The sequence below is a fragment of the Myripristis murdjan genome, chromosome 21 (genome assembly GCF_902150065.1).
Source record: "Myripristis murdjan chromosome 21, fMyrMur1.1, whole genome shotgun sequence".
Lineage (NCBI taxonomy): Eukaryota > Metazoa > Chordata > Actinopteri > Holocentriformes > Holocentridae > Myripristis > Myripristis murdjan.
In genome coordinates this window covers 16,923,482-16,938,383 of record NC_044000.1, presented here as the reverse complement: position 1 = coordinate 16,938,383, position 14,902 = coordinate 16,923,482, and the positions used below count along the sequence as shown (strand labels likewise).

The 14,902-nt window shown below is 40.9% G+C and overlaps 2 protein-coding genes across 4 annotated transcripts; one reads left to right on the top strand and one right to left on the bottom strand.

The window, feature by feature from the left end:
• The first annotated feature begins 881 nt into the window (after nucleotides 1-881).
• nfe2l2a (nfe2 like bZIP transcription factor 2a) lies at nucleotides 882-8,092 on the top strand. Of its 2 annotated transcripts, none has more exons than XM_030080403.1 (5): nucleotides 882-1,069; nucleotides 4,822-5,088; nucleotides 5,390-5,485; nucleotides 5,587-5,766; nucleotides 6,418-8,092. In XM_030080403.1, exons 1-5 carry the CDS (start codon nucleotides 1,028-1,030, stop codon nucleotides 7,681-7,683), a joined length of 1,851 nt encoding a protein of 616 aa, XP_029936263.1. In that variant the 5' UTR covers nucleotides 882-1,027; the 3' UTR covers nucleotides 7,684-8,092. The 2 variants fall into 2 exon arrangements, with proteins under 2 accessions (XP_029936263.1, XP_029936262.1); XM_030080402.1 differs by having other exon boundaries at nucleotides 883-1,069; nucleotides 6,415-8,092.
• A 912-nt stretch (nucleotides 8,093-9,004) lies between these two features.
• Nucleotides 9,005-14,415, bottom strand: hnrnpa3 (heterogeneous nuclear ribonucleoprotein A3). 2 transcript variants are annotated; one of them, XM_030080755.1, is made up of 12 exons: nucleotides 14,387-14,403; nucleotides 14,181-14,288; nucleotides 13,344-13,466; nucleotides 13,107-13,253; nucleotides 12,812-13,022; nucleotides 12,632-12,721; nucleotides 12,424-12,501; nucleotides 12,268-12,330; nucleotides 11,905-12,027; nucleotides 11,636-11,770; nucleotides 11,439-11,506; nucleotides 10,590-11,341 (listed from the first exon to the last, which is right to left on the bottom strand). In XM_030080755.1, the coding sequence occupies exons 2-11, from the start codon at nucleotides 14,199-14,201 to the stop codon at nucleotides 11,454-11,456; spliced, it is 1,044 nt and encodes a 347-aa protein (XP_029936615.1). In that variant the 5' UTR covers nucleotides 14,202-14,288; nucleotides 14,387-14,403; the 3' UTR covers nucleotides 10,590-11,341; nucleotides 11,439-11,453. The 2 variants fall into 2 exon arrangements, with proteins under 2 accessions (XP_029936617.1, XP_029936615.1); XM_030080757.1 differs by lacking the exon at nucleotides 10,590-11,341 and adding an exon at nucleotides 9,005-9,973 and having other exon boundaries at nucleotides 14,181-14,415.
• Nucleotides 14,416-14,902: the final 487 nt, after the last annotated feature.

The following is a 14,902-nucleotide window of genomic DNA, read 5'->3' as shown; positions in this document are numbered from 1 at the left end:
GTCACCCATTAGGAAAAAAACAAAACAAAACAAACAAAAAAAAAAAAAACATTTTTATGTTACAATAATCTATTCCTATAACAGCTTTTTCTGTGGCAGTCAGTAATGACCTTATCATACTTCATCGTATTTTTAATCTCATATGCTATCACTATAGACTATTTCTAGTGAATGTACACAATTTATGATCCTATTTCCATATACCCTTATAAAATCTATTTATAGGCGTAAACCAGTTTTTTTTCTCGTCAGTGGCCTATATCTGGAATAAGTCATTTAAAAGAGCTCTATACAGTGCTCTTTCCTTTCCTAAGAAGGTATACTTACACTCTAGTCAGCTACGTGTGTGTCCACTAGTGGGTCTGGGTGAAGTGTCTCTGCGGGACATTGGGGCCCCAGGGCCTCCATCTCCACACCAGGCACAGTAACCAGCAGGGGGCGCTATGCACCAGATAAAACCCCTCTGATGGTAGGTTTATTGGGGGAGAAGTGGAGTTTTTAAGTTTAGCACTACCCTGCAGCTTTTATCTCAGAATAAGCTTACGGTATGTAGACTAGAAATGTAGGGAAATTATGTCCTGATATTGCCTAGGCTGTATTTCCTCATTGGACTTTGTCATCTGGGGCTCTGGAGGTCTACTGCTGTTTTATTAACAAATCAAGTGGATGCTAAAGCTTATACTAAAACATAATTACTTTGAAATTCACGTTAATTTATTGTGTAACAGTTTTCTGTTTGGTAAACTGATAAAGCGTAGGGTGCAGCGGGCTCCACACGCACAGCCCTTATCGCCTCTCAGGCCGGGGAGGGGGACTGGGCTGGCTGCCGCAGCTTGTGGGCAGGGCCACGGCGCTGCTCGGGGTTTTCCGTAATTTTCAATAGATTAGAGGAAGCAATATTTCCCTGACCTCCGGATTGTTACGTCGGACTCCTCGCCTCCAGGTGGCCAGGCTTTCTGATCTGTTATTTGAGGAATACACACATTTCGATCATAGGTGTTTCGTTCCGCGAAGGCAGAGCTCCATAATGATGGAAATGGAGGTGCCCGTCATGAATGTCAGTCAACAGGTAAATATATCCATATATTTACTGTCCGATCAAAAACGGACTGTTCCGCGAGCTCAAATAAATCATCCCGTTGACTTTGACTGGTGTTTTACCTTGACGCAATTTGATAAGGAAACAGTATAGTGCTTTGTTTGGGTAAACTTTTGATGTTTCATGGCTATTATGTTGCATTGGATAATCGATACGCAATGTGTCAGCCCGGGCCTGCACCTATAGCGTAGTTATTACAGTGGAGGCATTACAGTCCCCGCGTAGCCTGGGCAAACATAGGAAACACAGGATCTCATTTTCATTAGAAGAGTTATAAGGTTTCCCTCTGTACAGCTTTCAATTCTGCAAGTCATTGACGTCTGTACGGTCCGATCTACTCGACAGGGGAAAACTTGCTGTAAACCGGTTTGACTTTGAGATGTGTGGGCAGATACAGCTAATAATATAACGCTGCCTACACCTTGATTAGTTGATAAACTTTGTCTCTCCTAAGATTTTTTTCTCTTGTAGATGTCTGGTATGGTGTCTCTCTGTCTCACCCCTCCCCACCCCTTCCTTCTCGCCATGCATGTGATCCCTTAGCTGTTATGGGCTCTGTTTATTCATTCTGAATGTTTTCTGTAGACTGACTCAGAGGAGATAATTCTGTAGCCTCTATCTTGATTATTTTTTGTTCCCCACTGTAGTTTGACATACAAAATGATAGAATTAATCTTTAAATGTGAATTAGACCTTGTTTGGATTTAGAAAGGCTGTGATGTTGGGTGAAAAAGTTGAGGAGGCTGTAAATAGGCCTAATGTGGTGTTTAGATTAGGTTGTCATAAGAGAGGGTCATTGCAAGTGCGCAGCTGATGGATGTGGGCCTATAGGGCTGTTTTGGAACATGTGCAGCTGTGTTTCATCATCCTTGGTCAAGGGTGAATGTCCAGTGAATTCTGATGAAAGGAGGCATAATAAACTGCTCTGGTCAACTCCCTCCGAGGCCCTTGTGTGTGTCTGAAGATTCAGGTAAATGAACAACCCATGCTAACCAGGAACACAGCATAGTACCACACTATCACTCGGGTTTGTTGGTTAATGGAACAATATGTTTGGTCTGTTGGTGAGCCTGTTTTCCATAGCCACACGCCTCTTCATTTTCATTTCTATTTTCTGGGGGAAAAGGATGTTGTCCAGTATATCGTCACACTGTTAAATTAAAGATATATTGTGTGTTCACATAGGTGCAAGTGTGTTGTTTGTCTAGCTGAGACTTCTCAGAAAAAGTCATTTTATGAGGTAGTTTCCTTGTTCTCATGCCAGTCCTGAACTTGTGACTCACTGACACTCGCATTCACACAATGTATTCAGTGTCTATGGCATTACTACTATTTGTTTCCATTACAAAATATCAGCAATGATTTATGAAGGCTAGTAGGGATCAAGGACAATAAGCCTATATAACAGTATAATTAAACAATCCCTCCTTCTACTTACTTACTTACTTGTCCCCACTACGCCTTCTGGCGCATAGGGCAGCTCCTTCTACAAGACACTTTTTTTTTTTTTTTTTATCAGTGATAATAGAGGGCAAGGGTTAGACCAATTTATCAGATTATCTGATATATATACATTGAGCCAATATCTGACTTTTTTTTAAATTCTGGACTTTGGCATGTTCATGTTTCCACTCTCTGTTATTAACCAGGTTAATCTCTAGCTCTGAAAAAAATGTTTTACAGTACCCTTTGTTTTGAATTTTTAATATTCAGTTTTTTTTTTAGCATTTCATTTATTCAAACATTTCATTAAAAGATGTATTCCCATAATAGTTTTCTTGTTTATTTATACTTTTGCCTTATAATTTTTACTTAATATCGACAAAAAGTACCAGCTATTGGCATCCTCAGTCAAAAAAATCAGTCAAAAAAATCATAATCAGTATAAGTCTTATAAATTGAATATCAGTTGTACCCTTAAGGGGCAAAATGAACTTTTCCTTATGTGTGTTTTTAGTAGAATGAATTGTTTTCTTTAACGACTTGTCTGATGGGTTTGTAAGGTGTGACCAGCAGACACAATGTGGTTTTTGAATTTGGAAAACATGGATGACTTCAAGAGGTGTGTTCAAGCAGCCCACATAGACATTTTAGGCTACTTCCTCATTTCTCCAGCAGCCATAATATCTGGTTGTGCACTTACCTCTCTCCCAGTGAATATGATTTATACTAGGCAGCCTTAGTGACGTGTAATCCTGAAGTGGTCATGGCCTGATACAGCCTCTGATGCAACACTGAGGCAAAGAGGGTTAGTGGGTTCTTATTTTGCAGCACCAGTGGCATAGTCAGACAGACTCTGTGTCAACAATGCCTTCAAAGATGTTGAAGTATTTATTTTTAGTTTTTTTTAGTTAATTATTAGTTGTTGTTTTTTTTAATCATATGTCAGCCTGCCTGTTTTTCCTTAATGTTTGAATCAGAAGATAGAAACATGCTGTATCTTTTCCAGGACGTGGAAGGTTCCTTTGTGGCATTTGTTAATCATAATGTTAATGGCGTACTTTGTGTCTCTTTGATTTCACATCCTCCTCCCTGTGTTTTGTTCTGTTTTGTGCTTTACTTCGCTTTGGTTCCTTCTCTACTTCCTCTCTGTTTTCTCTGTTTGGGCCATGTGACCTGGTCAGAACAAAGCGTTAAGTAGCTGAGCTTATAGGTTGCATTTCCACCCAAATCTGAGTAACAAACAGTCACATGCTCAGAGGTTTTTTTGTGACCTAATATTGTGGGTTTATGCAATGTCTCAGGGCCTTGTGAAAGGTTTCCTTCTGTAAATAAGTTCTGTGTAATTGACGGTAGGAGGCCAAGGGAGAGAGTTACTCAGTTTATTCGCTGGACATTCTTGGTTAAAAAAACAACTAACAACATCCATTCAATGAAGGGATATACAGGAAATAGCATTAAAATATCCCCATATTTAAACTGCGATGTAATATTGTAGTACCGTGCAATATTTTTACTCTATGATATTCACATAATTGAAGCACTCTGTTCAAGCCAGTCATAAATATTCTTATTTAGTTTGAAGCCTCTGATGGAAAAAACATTAATGATCTTGAAAATGAAAAGGGAAGAAAAGTCTGGAATTTCACCTCACATGTTTTACAGCTTTCCTTTCCTGATTTTAATTGACTTGACATTTTGTTGTCCTTGGAAAGATTTTTTTTTAAATTGCTGTGTATCATAGAAACCAAATAATAAAAGTCTAGATATTGTTATACACAGTTAGAAACGTGCTGCTAGTTCTCAACCCTAGAAAATATGCCGTAGAAATTTGAGATTTTTTTTTACAAGTATATAAATCCTATAGACATGAATAGAGAACTGAATTAAATTTTAATGAAGTCAAAATCACATCATATGCAACAGCCTGAATTGGATTTATTTGTGTATTTACATGTGACAAATTAATTCATAGGCCAGCATTACACATATTCTCACATGTCTGGATGGACTCTGATCTGAAGATACATGTCTTGTGCTGGTTTGTGGTGGTAACAGAAAACAGAGAAGTACCTGTATTATTTATGCTGCTTCTTCCTCTTGACATTATGCCAGTGTTGTCAGTGAACAGATACTAGGGACAGGGTGTGGCAGGTGCAGTAGGCACACTTCACAGCAGGGACACTGCTCCTTGTTCCAGGGCTGATCTCATTCCCACTGCAGGATAGCATGGCTTTGGCTTGTGGCTCTCTAACTGATCACATTTGTGGGTGTCTTTTCAGGACATGGAGCTGATTGACATACTGTGGAGGCAGGACATTGACCTCGGTGCCAGGCGTGAGGTGTTTGACTACAGCCACCGTCAGAAAGAGCATGAACTGCAGAGGCAGCGGGAGCTGGAGGAAGAGAAGAGGCTGCAGCTGCTCAGGGAGCAGGAGAAGGCCCTGCTGGAGCAGCTACAACTGGATGAGGAGACGGGCGAGTACATACCCCGCCCCCCACCGAGCACCCCACTGCAGTCAGCTGCCACACCTCTAGAGGTTACACAGGTACCTGCGTTTGGCTGTCATTATTCATGTCAGGGGTGGGCCACTCCCCCCTCACTCCATTGGCTGCAGCTGTGTAGCTAGGTAACCACCTCATTCTGTGTAATTAGGGAAACACAGGTGGTTTGTAGGTTTGCATCGGTGCATTTGGCTCTTTAGAAACTGCTCTGCAAAGACTAATATCTGAGATTTACACATAGAGAATCATACACTAATTATATGAGATTTTGTGCCACAAAGGATGCTTTAAATAAGATCTGAATTTGAATACATTTGAATGAATGTATCTAAACCTGTCTTGCAGAATGCCAATTTTACAGGAGAGGATGGTGATGGCATGTCATTTGATGAATGTTTGCAGCTGCTGGCAGAGACATTTCCCCTGGTAGAGGCAACTGAGGTAAGAACATTGACGAAATTAATACTGTACATGACATCATGTCCTTAACATGTGTTTTAGGTCAATGCAAACTGTTTGTATTTGTGTCTTTTGGGTTGTAGGACACCCCTGTTGGTGTGGACACGACTGTTCCGGCCCCCAGCAACAGTCACATCATGATGTCCCCTGAGCAGCCAGCTTTGCCTCAGACCCCTCTTTCCCCAGATCCACTAGTACCCCAGAGAACCTCCCTAGATTTGGAGCAAGCCTGGATGGAGCTTTTGTCCCTCCCTGAGCTGCAGGTATAATACATGGATTCTACCGCCTCAATAGCATGATGGTTTGTGTGGTGGAACAAACACCCAAAGAATGCATCAACGGCAGGAGCCAGGCATTAGAGGACAAACACACTTTTGTTTGCCCTGTGTGAATGGGGTCTCATATATGCAGAGACAGGTGCACCAGGCTCATTCCACTGTGATTAGGTTTCGATGTTGAGGCTACTCAGAGCATGAGGAGGTGCTTTCAAGGTGTGATGCAGTTTAAATCAGCTGTAACTTCTAGCCTAGTTTTGCTGAACAAGAAAACTTCTTGTTCACAGTGGTTAAGGCACTTAACACACTGTTGCTTTGTGGCAAGAGATTTTCGATTTGTTTGATAGTTGTAGAACTGCAGCATTATCATTTTTTAGTAAACTATACATACAGCAAACCCACATATGGCTGGTAATATCGCATGTATAGGAACAAGGGAAAAAAACTGATTGCAAAATTTTAACCCAGCCCAAGGATTAAGCCTCTTATGTTTGAATGTTCCAAATGAAATGGCTTTTACATCTTTTCCAATTTTCTTCGTTTTTTTGTTTGGTTTTGTGTTGGTGATAGTGATAGTTAATAGCTATGTCAGTTGTATTTACTTTACTGATTGCAAATTTGTTTATTTTTCCCTAGCAATGCCTGAACATGCAAATGGAGGATACTCTGGAGACGACTGCATATCCTGTTACAAACAGCCCTGAAGTTCAGGATGCAAACTACAGCTTTTACCCATTGCCTAATCTTACAGATGTGGGGCCAAACAATGTAGATGTTTGCCCCCCTGAAATGCTTCATGCACTCGACACATTTCCCAACGTGGCCCCACCAGACAGCCTCAATCAGATGACGGCAAAAGCCCTTCAGTTAAATACCAGCTTCAGTGCAGACAATTTCTGTGACATGTTTTACCCCAACCCCATCCTGAGTACAAAAGAGAGCACTGACAACCCACATTGCCTAGAGGGGAATGGAAGCAGCACCTTGTCTGAGGTACCAAACAAACCTGCCTTCCAGCCAATGGACATTCACAGCCTTTCACCTGGAGACACATTTGAGAGATGCAAACAAGAAGTGATGGCAGAATTGCCGGATTCAGATTCAGGAATCTCGTTGAACACAAGTCCAAATGCTAGTTCACCTGAGAAGTCTGTAAGCGGTGATGGGTCTTTTGGTTTTAGCGATTCAGACATGGACGAACCAGACCTCAACCCTGGTAGTGAAGAATCTGATTACTCAGAAATGTTCTGCTTGAATTTCCAACCTGATGATCTCCAGCCAGCAGCTTCTCTTTTGGCACCCGTTGGTCAGCAACAACAGCAGCAGGAAAAGAAACTCAAACAACCCAGGACGGAGCCAGCAGAGGAGACTGGCCACAACAAAGCTCCCTTCACTAAAGACAAGCAGAGGAAAACCTATGAGGTGCGTCTCTCCAGAGACGAGCAGAGGGCTAAGGCCCTCCAAATCCCTTTCACTGTAGACATGATTATCAACCTGCCTGTGGATGATTTCAATGAGATGTTGTCAAAGCACCAACTTAACGAGGCCCAGCTGGCTCTGGTCCGAGACATCAGACGCCGCGGGAAGAATAAAGTAGCCGCCCAAAACTGCCGCAAACGCAAGATGGAAAACATAGTGGAGCTGGAGTATGACCTAGACTCACTGAAGGAGCAGAAGGAGCGTCTGCTGAGAGAAAAGAGCCAAAATGACAGCAACCTGAGGGAGATGAAGCTGCAGCTCAACAGCTTGTATCTGGAGGTATTCAGTATGCTGAGAGATGAGGAGGGCAACTCCTACTCCCCATCTGACTACTCTCTCCAACAGACGTCTGACGGTAGCGTCTTCCTTGTTCCTCGCACTAAAAAGACACCCGTGAAGAACAAAAACAAGCACTTATCTTTGTAATATGGTACTACACTATTATCATAGTAATACTATGCAATAACTTTGTAGTTGCTCAGCTTTAAGTCTAAGTAGATCAGCAGAACTATTATATAGTTTTGGCTTACTCCTCTTGAATGTTGTACTATTTTTGATATTTTACTTCTTTTGTACTGCTTTCTAATACCCTCAGATTCCTTTACCAATATTGTTTGTAAATAAGCATTATTTGCTATTGAGATTGACAAATGTATTTTAATGTATATATCTATATATGTATATATCATGTTTCAGTATGCTAATGACTTTGTTTCAATCACTGTTACTCCTATGTCTGTTTTATAACTTTACCTTTTGATTTGCTACCCAGTTTTTTTTTGTTTTTTTTTTAATCCTGACTTCTGTGCTTTTCAATAAAGTATCCATATAACCATTCGGTCTCCTATTTTCTGTTAAATGAACAGTGTGGGTATAGTGTGGGGTGTACTGCGGCTACAGCCACAGCTTGGAGTAGATCGATGCCAGATGGACATATAGTCTTGGAATGATTACATAACTTACCATGTGCTCATTTCTGCAGGCTTTGCCATGAGGCTTGTAAAGCAGAACCCTACGGTGAATGGCATCTTGTACAGAAACAAAGTAGCAGTGTTAAATCTTTCAGCTCATTTCATAATCACCTTGCCTTTATCGGGTGAACATGCATTCATACAGTAAACTAAATCTGGTGTATGACCCAAAATTTGTAAACCTGTAAACCTCCATTATACCCTCCCCCACATACACACCCAAAAAGGGAAAAAAAGAAATCACACCCACTGCATCCATTATGTTACACAACAGTGAGCACAATTGTTGAGCTACAGTCTGTATACTCAATGTGAACCATGCATGACAACTTCACAATGGTCCACCAGGCAACATGTTCAAAGGCAAAGCCCTGCACAATCAGTATTTGCTCTTCATGCACTTTCACCCACACACACTACCTTTGATCAACAAGCCCATTTTCTACTCTGACCAAACTTCAGGAGCTGTAAGCAAACAAAACCGGTAAGCAGGTTAACAAACTTTAGAAGGACTTCTGTAAGCACTCAGTAAATCAAACAATAAAATCCTTATGAGATCGTTTGACATTCACAACAGTTGTAGCAGGCATTACACGAGACAAACACTTTACTGCTCGGTTACATCTGGGTGCAATTTAAAAAAACAAAACAAAACAAAAAAACACTTTGCAATTGCTTTTCAGAAATAAATCACTCATTTTTGGGAAGATATTTTTATTTAAAAAATAATAAAATAAAATAATTAAGAAAAAAACAACAACAACATACAAGTCACATTCATACTTGCATAGCAAACTTTTAATTAGATGTATTTCAACCAAACTGAGGTAAGCCAAGCTCTGATTTGTGATATGAAGTTGATCAAATATTTCCACTACAAATACTATCCCTGAGTTGATTGAGAAACACTTGAATCAACATTATGTTGGCAGGCACAGGGCCCTTTGCTTTTAATACTGACTCATGCCATGAGGAAATAATTGAAATATTTTAACAAGCCATTAAATATGTATTAGCTGATCTTGAGGGTTGCTTTATAATTATAATATTTATAAGTATGATGTATTCAGCATATGGTAGCAATGTCCCTTGTGTCTACTAGTCTGACTAATTTGACTGACTTTGGTATGCATCAAACTTGAAGGTAAAACTATTCATAATTTGTGATTTAAGAAGTGTGAGCAACTTGACTGACTATATCTTAAGATCGCTAGCAATACTTCACAGTTCCATTTAAGAAAATTTAATCAAGTTTTCAATTGGAAAATGCTTTTAACTAGTTCATAGAGGATTGAGAAAAGGGCCTGCAAGGCTCTGATCTCTATGAGCATCTACACATTTGTTGTATTGCATTACTTAATGTAGCCTTGAAATTCATGTGTATATATCCAGAAGGTATGAGAAACCTGTAATTTCATTTGTTACAATTATCATAGATAATCAACTTATACAAACAGTAATGAAACATTAATATACAGTACATTTTGCCTTCAAGGTATACCAAGCAGTGTGATGATATTGCAGGTTGATTGTGGTCAATGTGGAACAATACAGTTTGTCATCCTGCTCAGTTTACCTTCAAGGAGCGCTGCACCTCTGACCATCACTTCCTTTTAGTGTAAGGTTAGGTTACACTATGAGCAGCCTTGGATAATATTTTGAAAAACAAGTCTTACCCATCCAGAACCTTCCATGTTATCAGGTCTTTACAGATTTTCATCGAGAAGTAATGCTTCTTTCCAAATCTGAAAATCAAGCAAAGTGGTTACTCTTACCTGCTCCATCTTCTCAAGTAAGCTTTTTGTGAAAATACTCACTCCCTTTTCCTGTTACGTCTGAAATCTAGTCTTTGCGGGTAAACTGCAGTATCTCTGACTCAACAGGATCTCCAATGTGTCCAGGAACTAGTCTTTCTTCGCTAGCACCAGCTGCTGGAGGGTTTAGCTAGCCTTTGAAAAAAAGAGTTGCTCACTACCAGGCACGATACTGCAAGCTTTCCTCCATGGGCGTTGTGCTTGATGCTGCCTTCTCTTTTCTCTCTCAACATGCTGCCTGGTCCACTGTGCTGGGGCTGAAGACGTCCTGTCTGACAGTCATCTGCAATCTTCCACACTAGCGACGCTGAGGGCCCAACTGCAGGAGCTTGTGGCTGTTATAATCCTACTTGCTCAACACTGGCATAGGTGGGGTATGGGCCCTTGCCCTAGGTCTACCCAAAACTCCCTTGTCATTGAGCCAGGGGGGGAAAAAAACAGTCTTTAAAAATACTTCCAAAAAAGAAAAATGTTCTGGAAAGGCCGATTTGCTAAACTTCATGTTTCCAACAAGCAGGCAACAGACAAATTAGTAACTCTTTGAATCTTTTTTTTTTTTTTTTTTCTGAACCAATGATGCACTGAACCTCATGGCACTTTACTACACAATTTTATTCGGTCGTTTTCTACTACTCAAAATATTTGAACAATCTAGAAGTCTGTTTGCTGTGAACAAGTAGAGTGAAGCATTCCCTTAATTCTAATCCAGACTGCTTAAAATTGTTGACACTATTACTATGAAGGAATTACATACTGTGCTTCAAATACAAAATCAAAATACACTTGACACTTGAAATTGAGCAATCATAATACTTAAAAGAAAAATGGTTAACTCTAGCTCATCTGAGGGCCTGACAGATCTATGCCATTTGACAAAAGCAAGTAAAGAGACATGAGATGAAATGACTGGCAGAAATCTAAACCACAGAGAAAAGGAAAATAAAAACAAAAAAATTAAGATTATATTAAGAACTGACTTCAGGTAAAAAAAAAAAAAAAAAAAAAAAAAAGTCACTTTACCCCTGATACTATAGGCACAATACACACACTTTAGATGCACAAAAGGAAAAAATTTGCTTAGTAGGGAAACATCAATCACAAGTAATGATGGGCATCATCTGCACTCATGTCTTGTGTGTACAGTCCTTTTTTTTCCATAAACATCTCCGATTTAGCTGCAGTAATATCTCTGACTTCTGTGTTCCTCTAATGCTTTCAGATGACTGCCTCAACGTAACCTGCAGCTTTCCTGACAACTCCTTTGCTCACCTCCTCGCCTCTCCTGCTAAGAACTGAAGCCTGTTGAATGGATACAGGATAGAACAAATAGTTATTCTACACTTTTATGTGCTCTGTACTGTTCCACTAGTGTGTTGTGAAATTGAATTTAACTTACCAAAGCATGAAATAATTAATAGCGCCGTGAGGCATAGCCACCTCCACCACTGCCAGAGCCATAGCCACCTGCAACCAACAATGATTCAGCACTAGAAAATAGCATTTTTTTTTCAAAGGAAAAACAAGGTTATGACTCTTGATAAATAATTTTGAAGTCTCATTACAACCCACACAGAATCTCAAGGAAAAACTCACCGCCATAGGGTCCACCTGAGTTTCTGCCACCAAAGTTGTTTCCCTTGATGGGGCCATAACTGGACTGCTGTCCACCATAATTCCCGAAGTCGTTGTAATTCCCACCTCCGCCTCCACCTCCACCTCCAAAGTTTCCTGAAGTGACAAGTGTCTGACTTCAATGCTGTACAGAATACTCAAATACTGCACTTTTGCTATTCAATCTGCATATAAAAGGATAAATATTTGATGATGTTGAAATAAGCAGAGTGGGGAAACAAAAGCAGTACCTCCATCATTGTAGTTGTCATATCCACCACCAAATCCACCCTGGTTCCCATATCCCGGACCACCACCTCCATATCCCCCTCGACCTCCTCCTCCATAGCCAGGCCCTCCACCATAATTTCCACCTGGAGAGACAAAAGCACATTACCAGCTCTTAGGTTTTTGATAACACAAATATCCCAAATACTCTAATTTATTACCATGAGATGAATGGTAACTGCATGCCACTGACCATAATGCTGATGTAATGCATATTCCAATGATGCATACAAGCAATGGTCCTTGGTGGGGGGAAAGAAATGTGACATGTACAGGTTTCAAAAACTAAACTAACCACGAGTTACATTTAGGCCACAACATCTTACCGTCTCCACCATAACCATCATAGCCATCCCCACCATAACAACCTCGCCCTCCACTGAAACCACCTGAAAAACAAGGGGGTGAAGTACATTATGTATTAAAACTGCGACCCGTTTGCTACATTCTGCAGCTTACTCCCATGTGTGAATGCTACTCACCTCGGCCAAAGTTGCCACCACCACCACCGCCTCCAAAGTTACCACCTCGGCCCATAAATCCGGATCCTCCGCCTCTATCTGAAATACAGACACTTGTTTTATCAGGGTACTTCCAACAAAACACTGTATCTCTTTCAATAAAAACAGTTAGGTGCTCAATAAATCAACCACTGCACAACTCAAGTCACTCTCGTCTGATGATGCTTACTCCTCTGGTTGGAAACAGCCATCATTTCCTGTTTTGAGAGGGCTTTCCTGACCTCACAATTGTGGGAGTTGATAGTGTGGTATTTCTGGGCTGGAAAGTAAACAAGGAAAAACACTTTCATAACATTTCCACGAGGTCAATAACAGCCAATTTAACTCTGAACACTAAATACCCACGTACCGACAATTTTATCCACAGTGTCATGGTCATCAAAGGTGACAAAGCAGAATCCCCTCTTTTTCCCAGTTGAGCGCTCCTCCATGATGTCAATGCATTCAATCCTTCCATACGCCTCGAAATACTCTCGGATGTGGTACTCCTCTGTGTCCTCCTTGATGCCACCGACGAAGATCTTCTTCACTGTCAGATGTGCACCTGGCCTAGAGGAGTCCTGAAAAACAAACAGTATCGATGAGCACACAACAAACCAAGCCCTGCTAAAATAACTTGTGCCTACTTGTCTGGGTTTGTTTACCTCTCTGGACACGGCTCTCTTGGGTTCAACAACTCGGCCATCCACCTTATGAGGCCTTGCCTTCATGGCATCATCCACCTCCCTTACAGAGGAGTACGTCACAAAGCCAAACCCTCGCGACCGCTTGTTGTTGGGATCCCTCATCACCTAAAATAAAACAATCATTCAAAGCGTTTACACCAGTGGTGGTAGGAACCAGATAGTTACTTATCATTTTTGGGATTTTGGAATACATACCACACAGTCCGTGAGTGTCCCCCATTGCTCAAAATGGGCCCTCAGACTCTCTTCAGTTGTTTCAAAACTCAAACCCCCAATGAACAGCTTTCTGAGCTGCTCGGGTTCCTTAGCTTCACGACCCTGCAGGAGTAACAGGGGAAAGGGAATCAAAACATTTAATAAAGTGAGTGTGCCGGGCCTAGATATTGGGTATTATAATCCCAGCTATTTCATAATTAGTGTTAGGCCTATATCCTATCTTTTTTTTTTATCCTGCAGCAGTATATGCCTGTGTCCCTGCAGCAGCAGCAGGCTCAGACCCCACCAGCAGAGATCACACTATTAATCCAGGACACAAGCACAGCATAAGATATTTAATGTAACAGATCGGTGATAGCATGTTAATCCAATAGCAGACAGAGGCCCACCACTGGTAATGCGGTAACTGTCAGATAGGCCTGCCATTAACCAACGTCAGAACTCACGCATATCGAACAGCGTGCAATTAATTACGACATATCAATTAACACATCAGCTTATCGGGGCTAGTAAGGGCAAATTCATGCCGGTGTCAAGGCTGGTTTAAGCATCAGGCTAAAATTAACCAAGTGGAAGCTAGCGGCGTTAGCTCGTTGTGACGACTAAGTTAGCATTAGCTAAGCTACGGCAGCTTAATAGTATGCGTCCAAGCTCCATTTCCTGCAAATGGTACCGTTATATTAAAATACATGAACCAAAACGCATTTGCTGTTGCAAAGTACAATTGTATTTTCGTCTACAGCGTCACTGAGCATTAGCAGCCGCGCTGCCTTATTTGTAAATGTATTTTATTTGCAACATTTGAGAGTACATCACCTCCATTTCGCAGATATCCATAGGCGCAGACCGGAGCGTGTCACGTGACGAGGAAACACTCGCTCTGCGAACGAGGCAATCCGGTGATGCGCGATTATGTCGTCAAAACTAAAATTAAGGATTAGGATAGATATAGGCTACGGAAATAAAAATATAAAAACGAACGTCCCTGCTTATAGAGTAAGGCTATATTATTTCACTTTGACCTTCTTCGCTGTCTTCCTGTTTTGGACAATCGAAACACATAATTGGCGCCATCTACTGGTGTAAGCGGAGTACCACTCAGCTCAGAGTACACATTATCTGTCATGTCTATATCACTGGGGCAGATGAGGTACATAACAAGGGGAAGATGAAGAGTATTCAGCCGCATCGCTGGGTCACTCCTTTGACTTTTGATGAGTGGATCAGTGGATTTAAACAAACAAACAAACAAACAAACAAACCTATATTATTATCTTCAGGCCCAAACATATAATACAAACCCTGCTGGACATAACATGACTTTACCAAGACGAATAGTCAGATTCCTCATCCTTTCTAATTTATTCTTCACTGGTACATCGGTCTGACATGGCAAATCAGATGCCAAGGTTTTTGTTTGTTTTATTCACCACCATCATCATCATCATCATCATCATCATCATCATCATCATCATCATCATCAAACCTTTATTTAATCCGGGGGGACCCTTGAGAGCAAGTTTTCTTCTGATTATGCA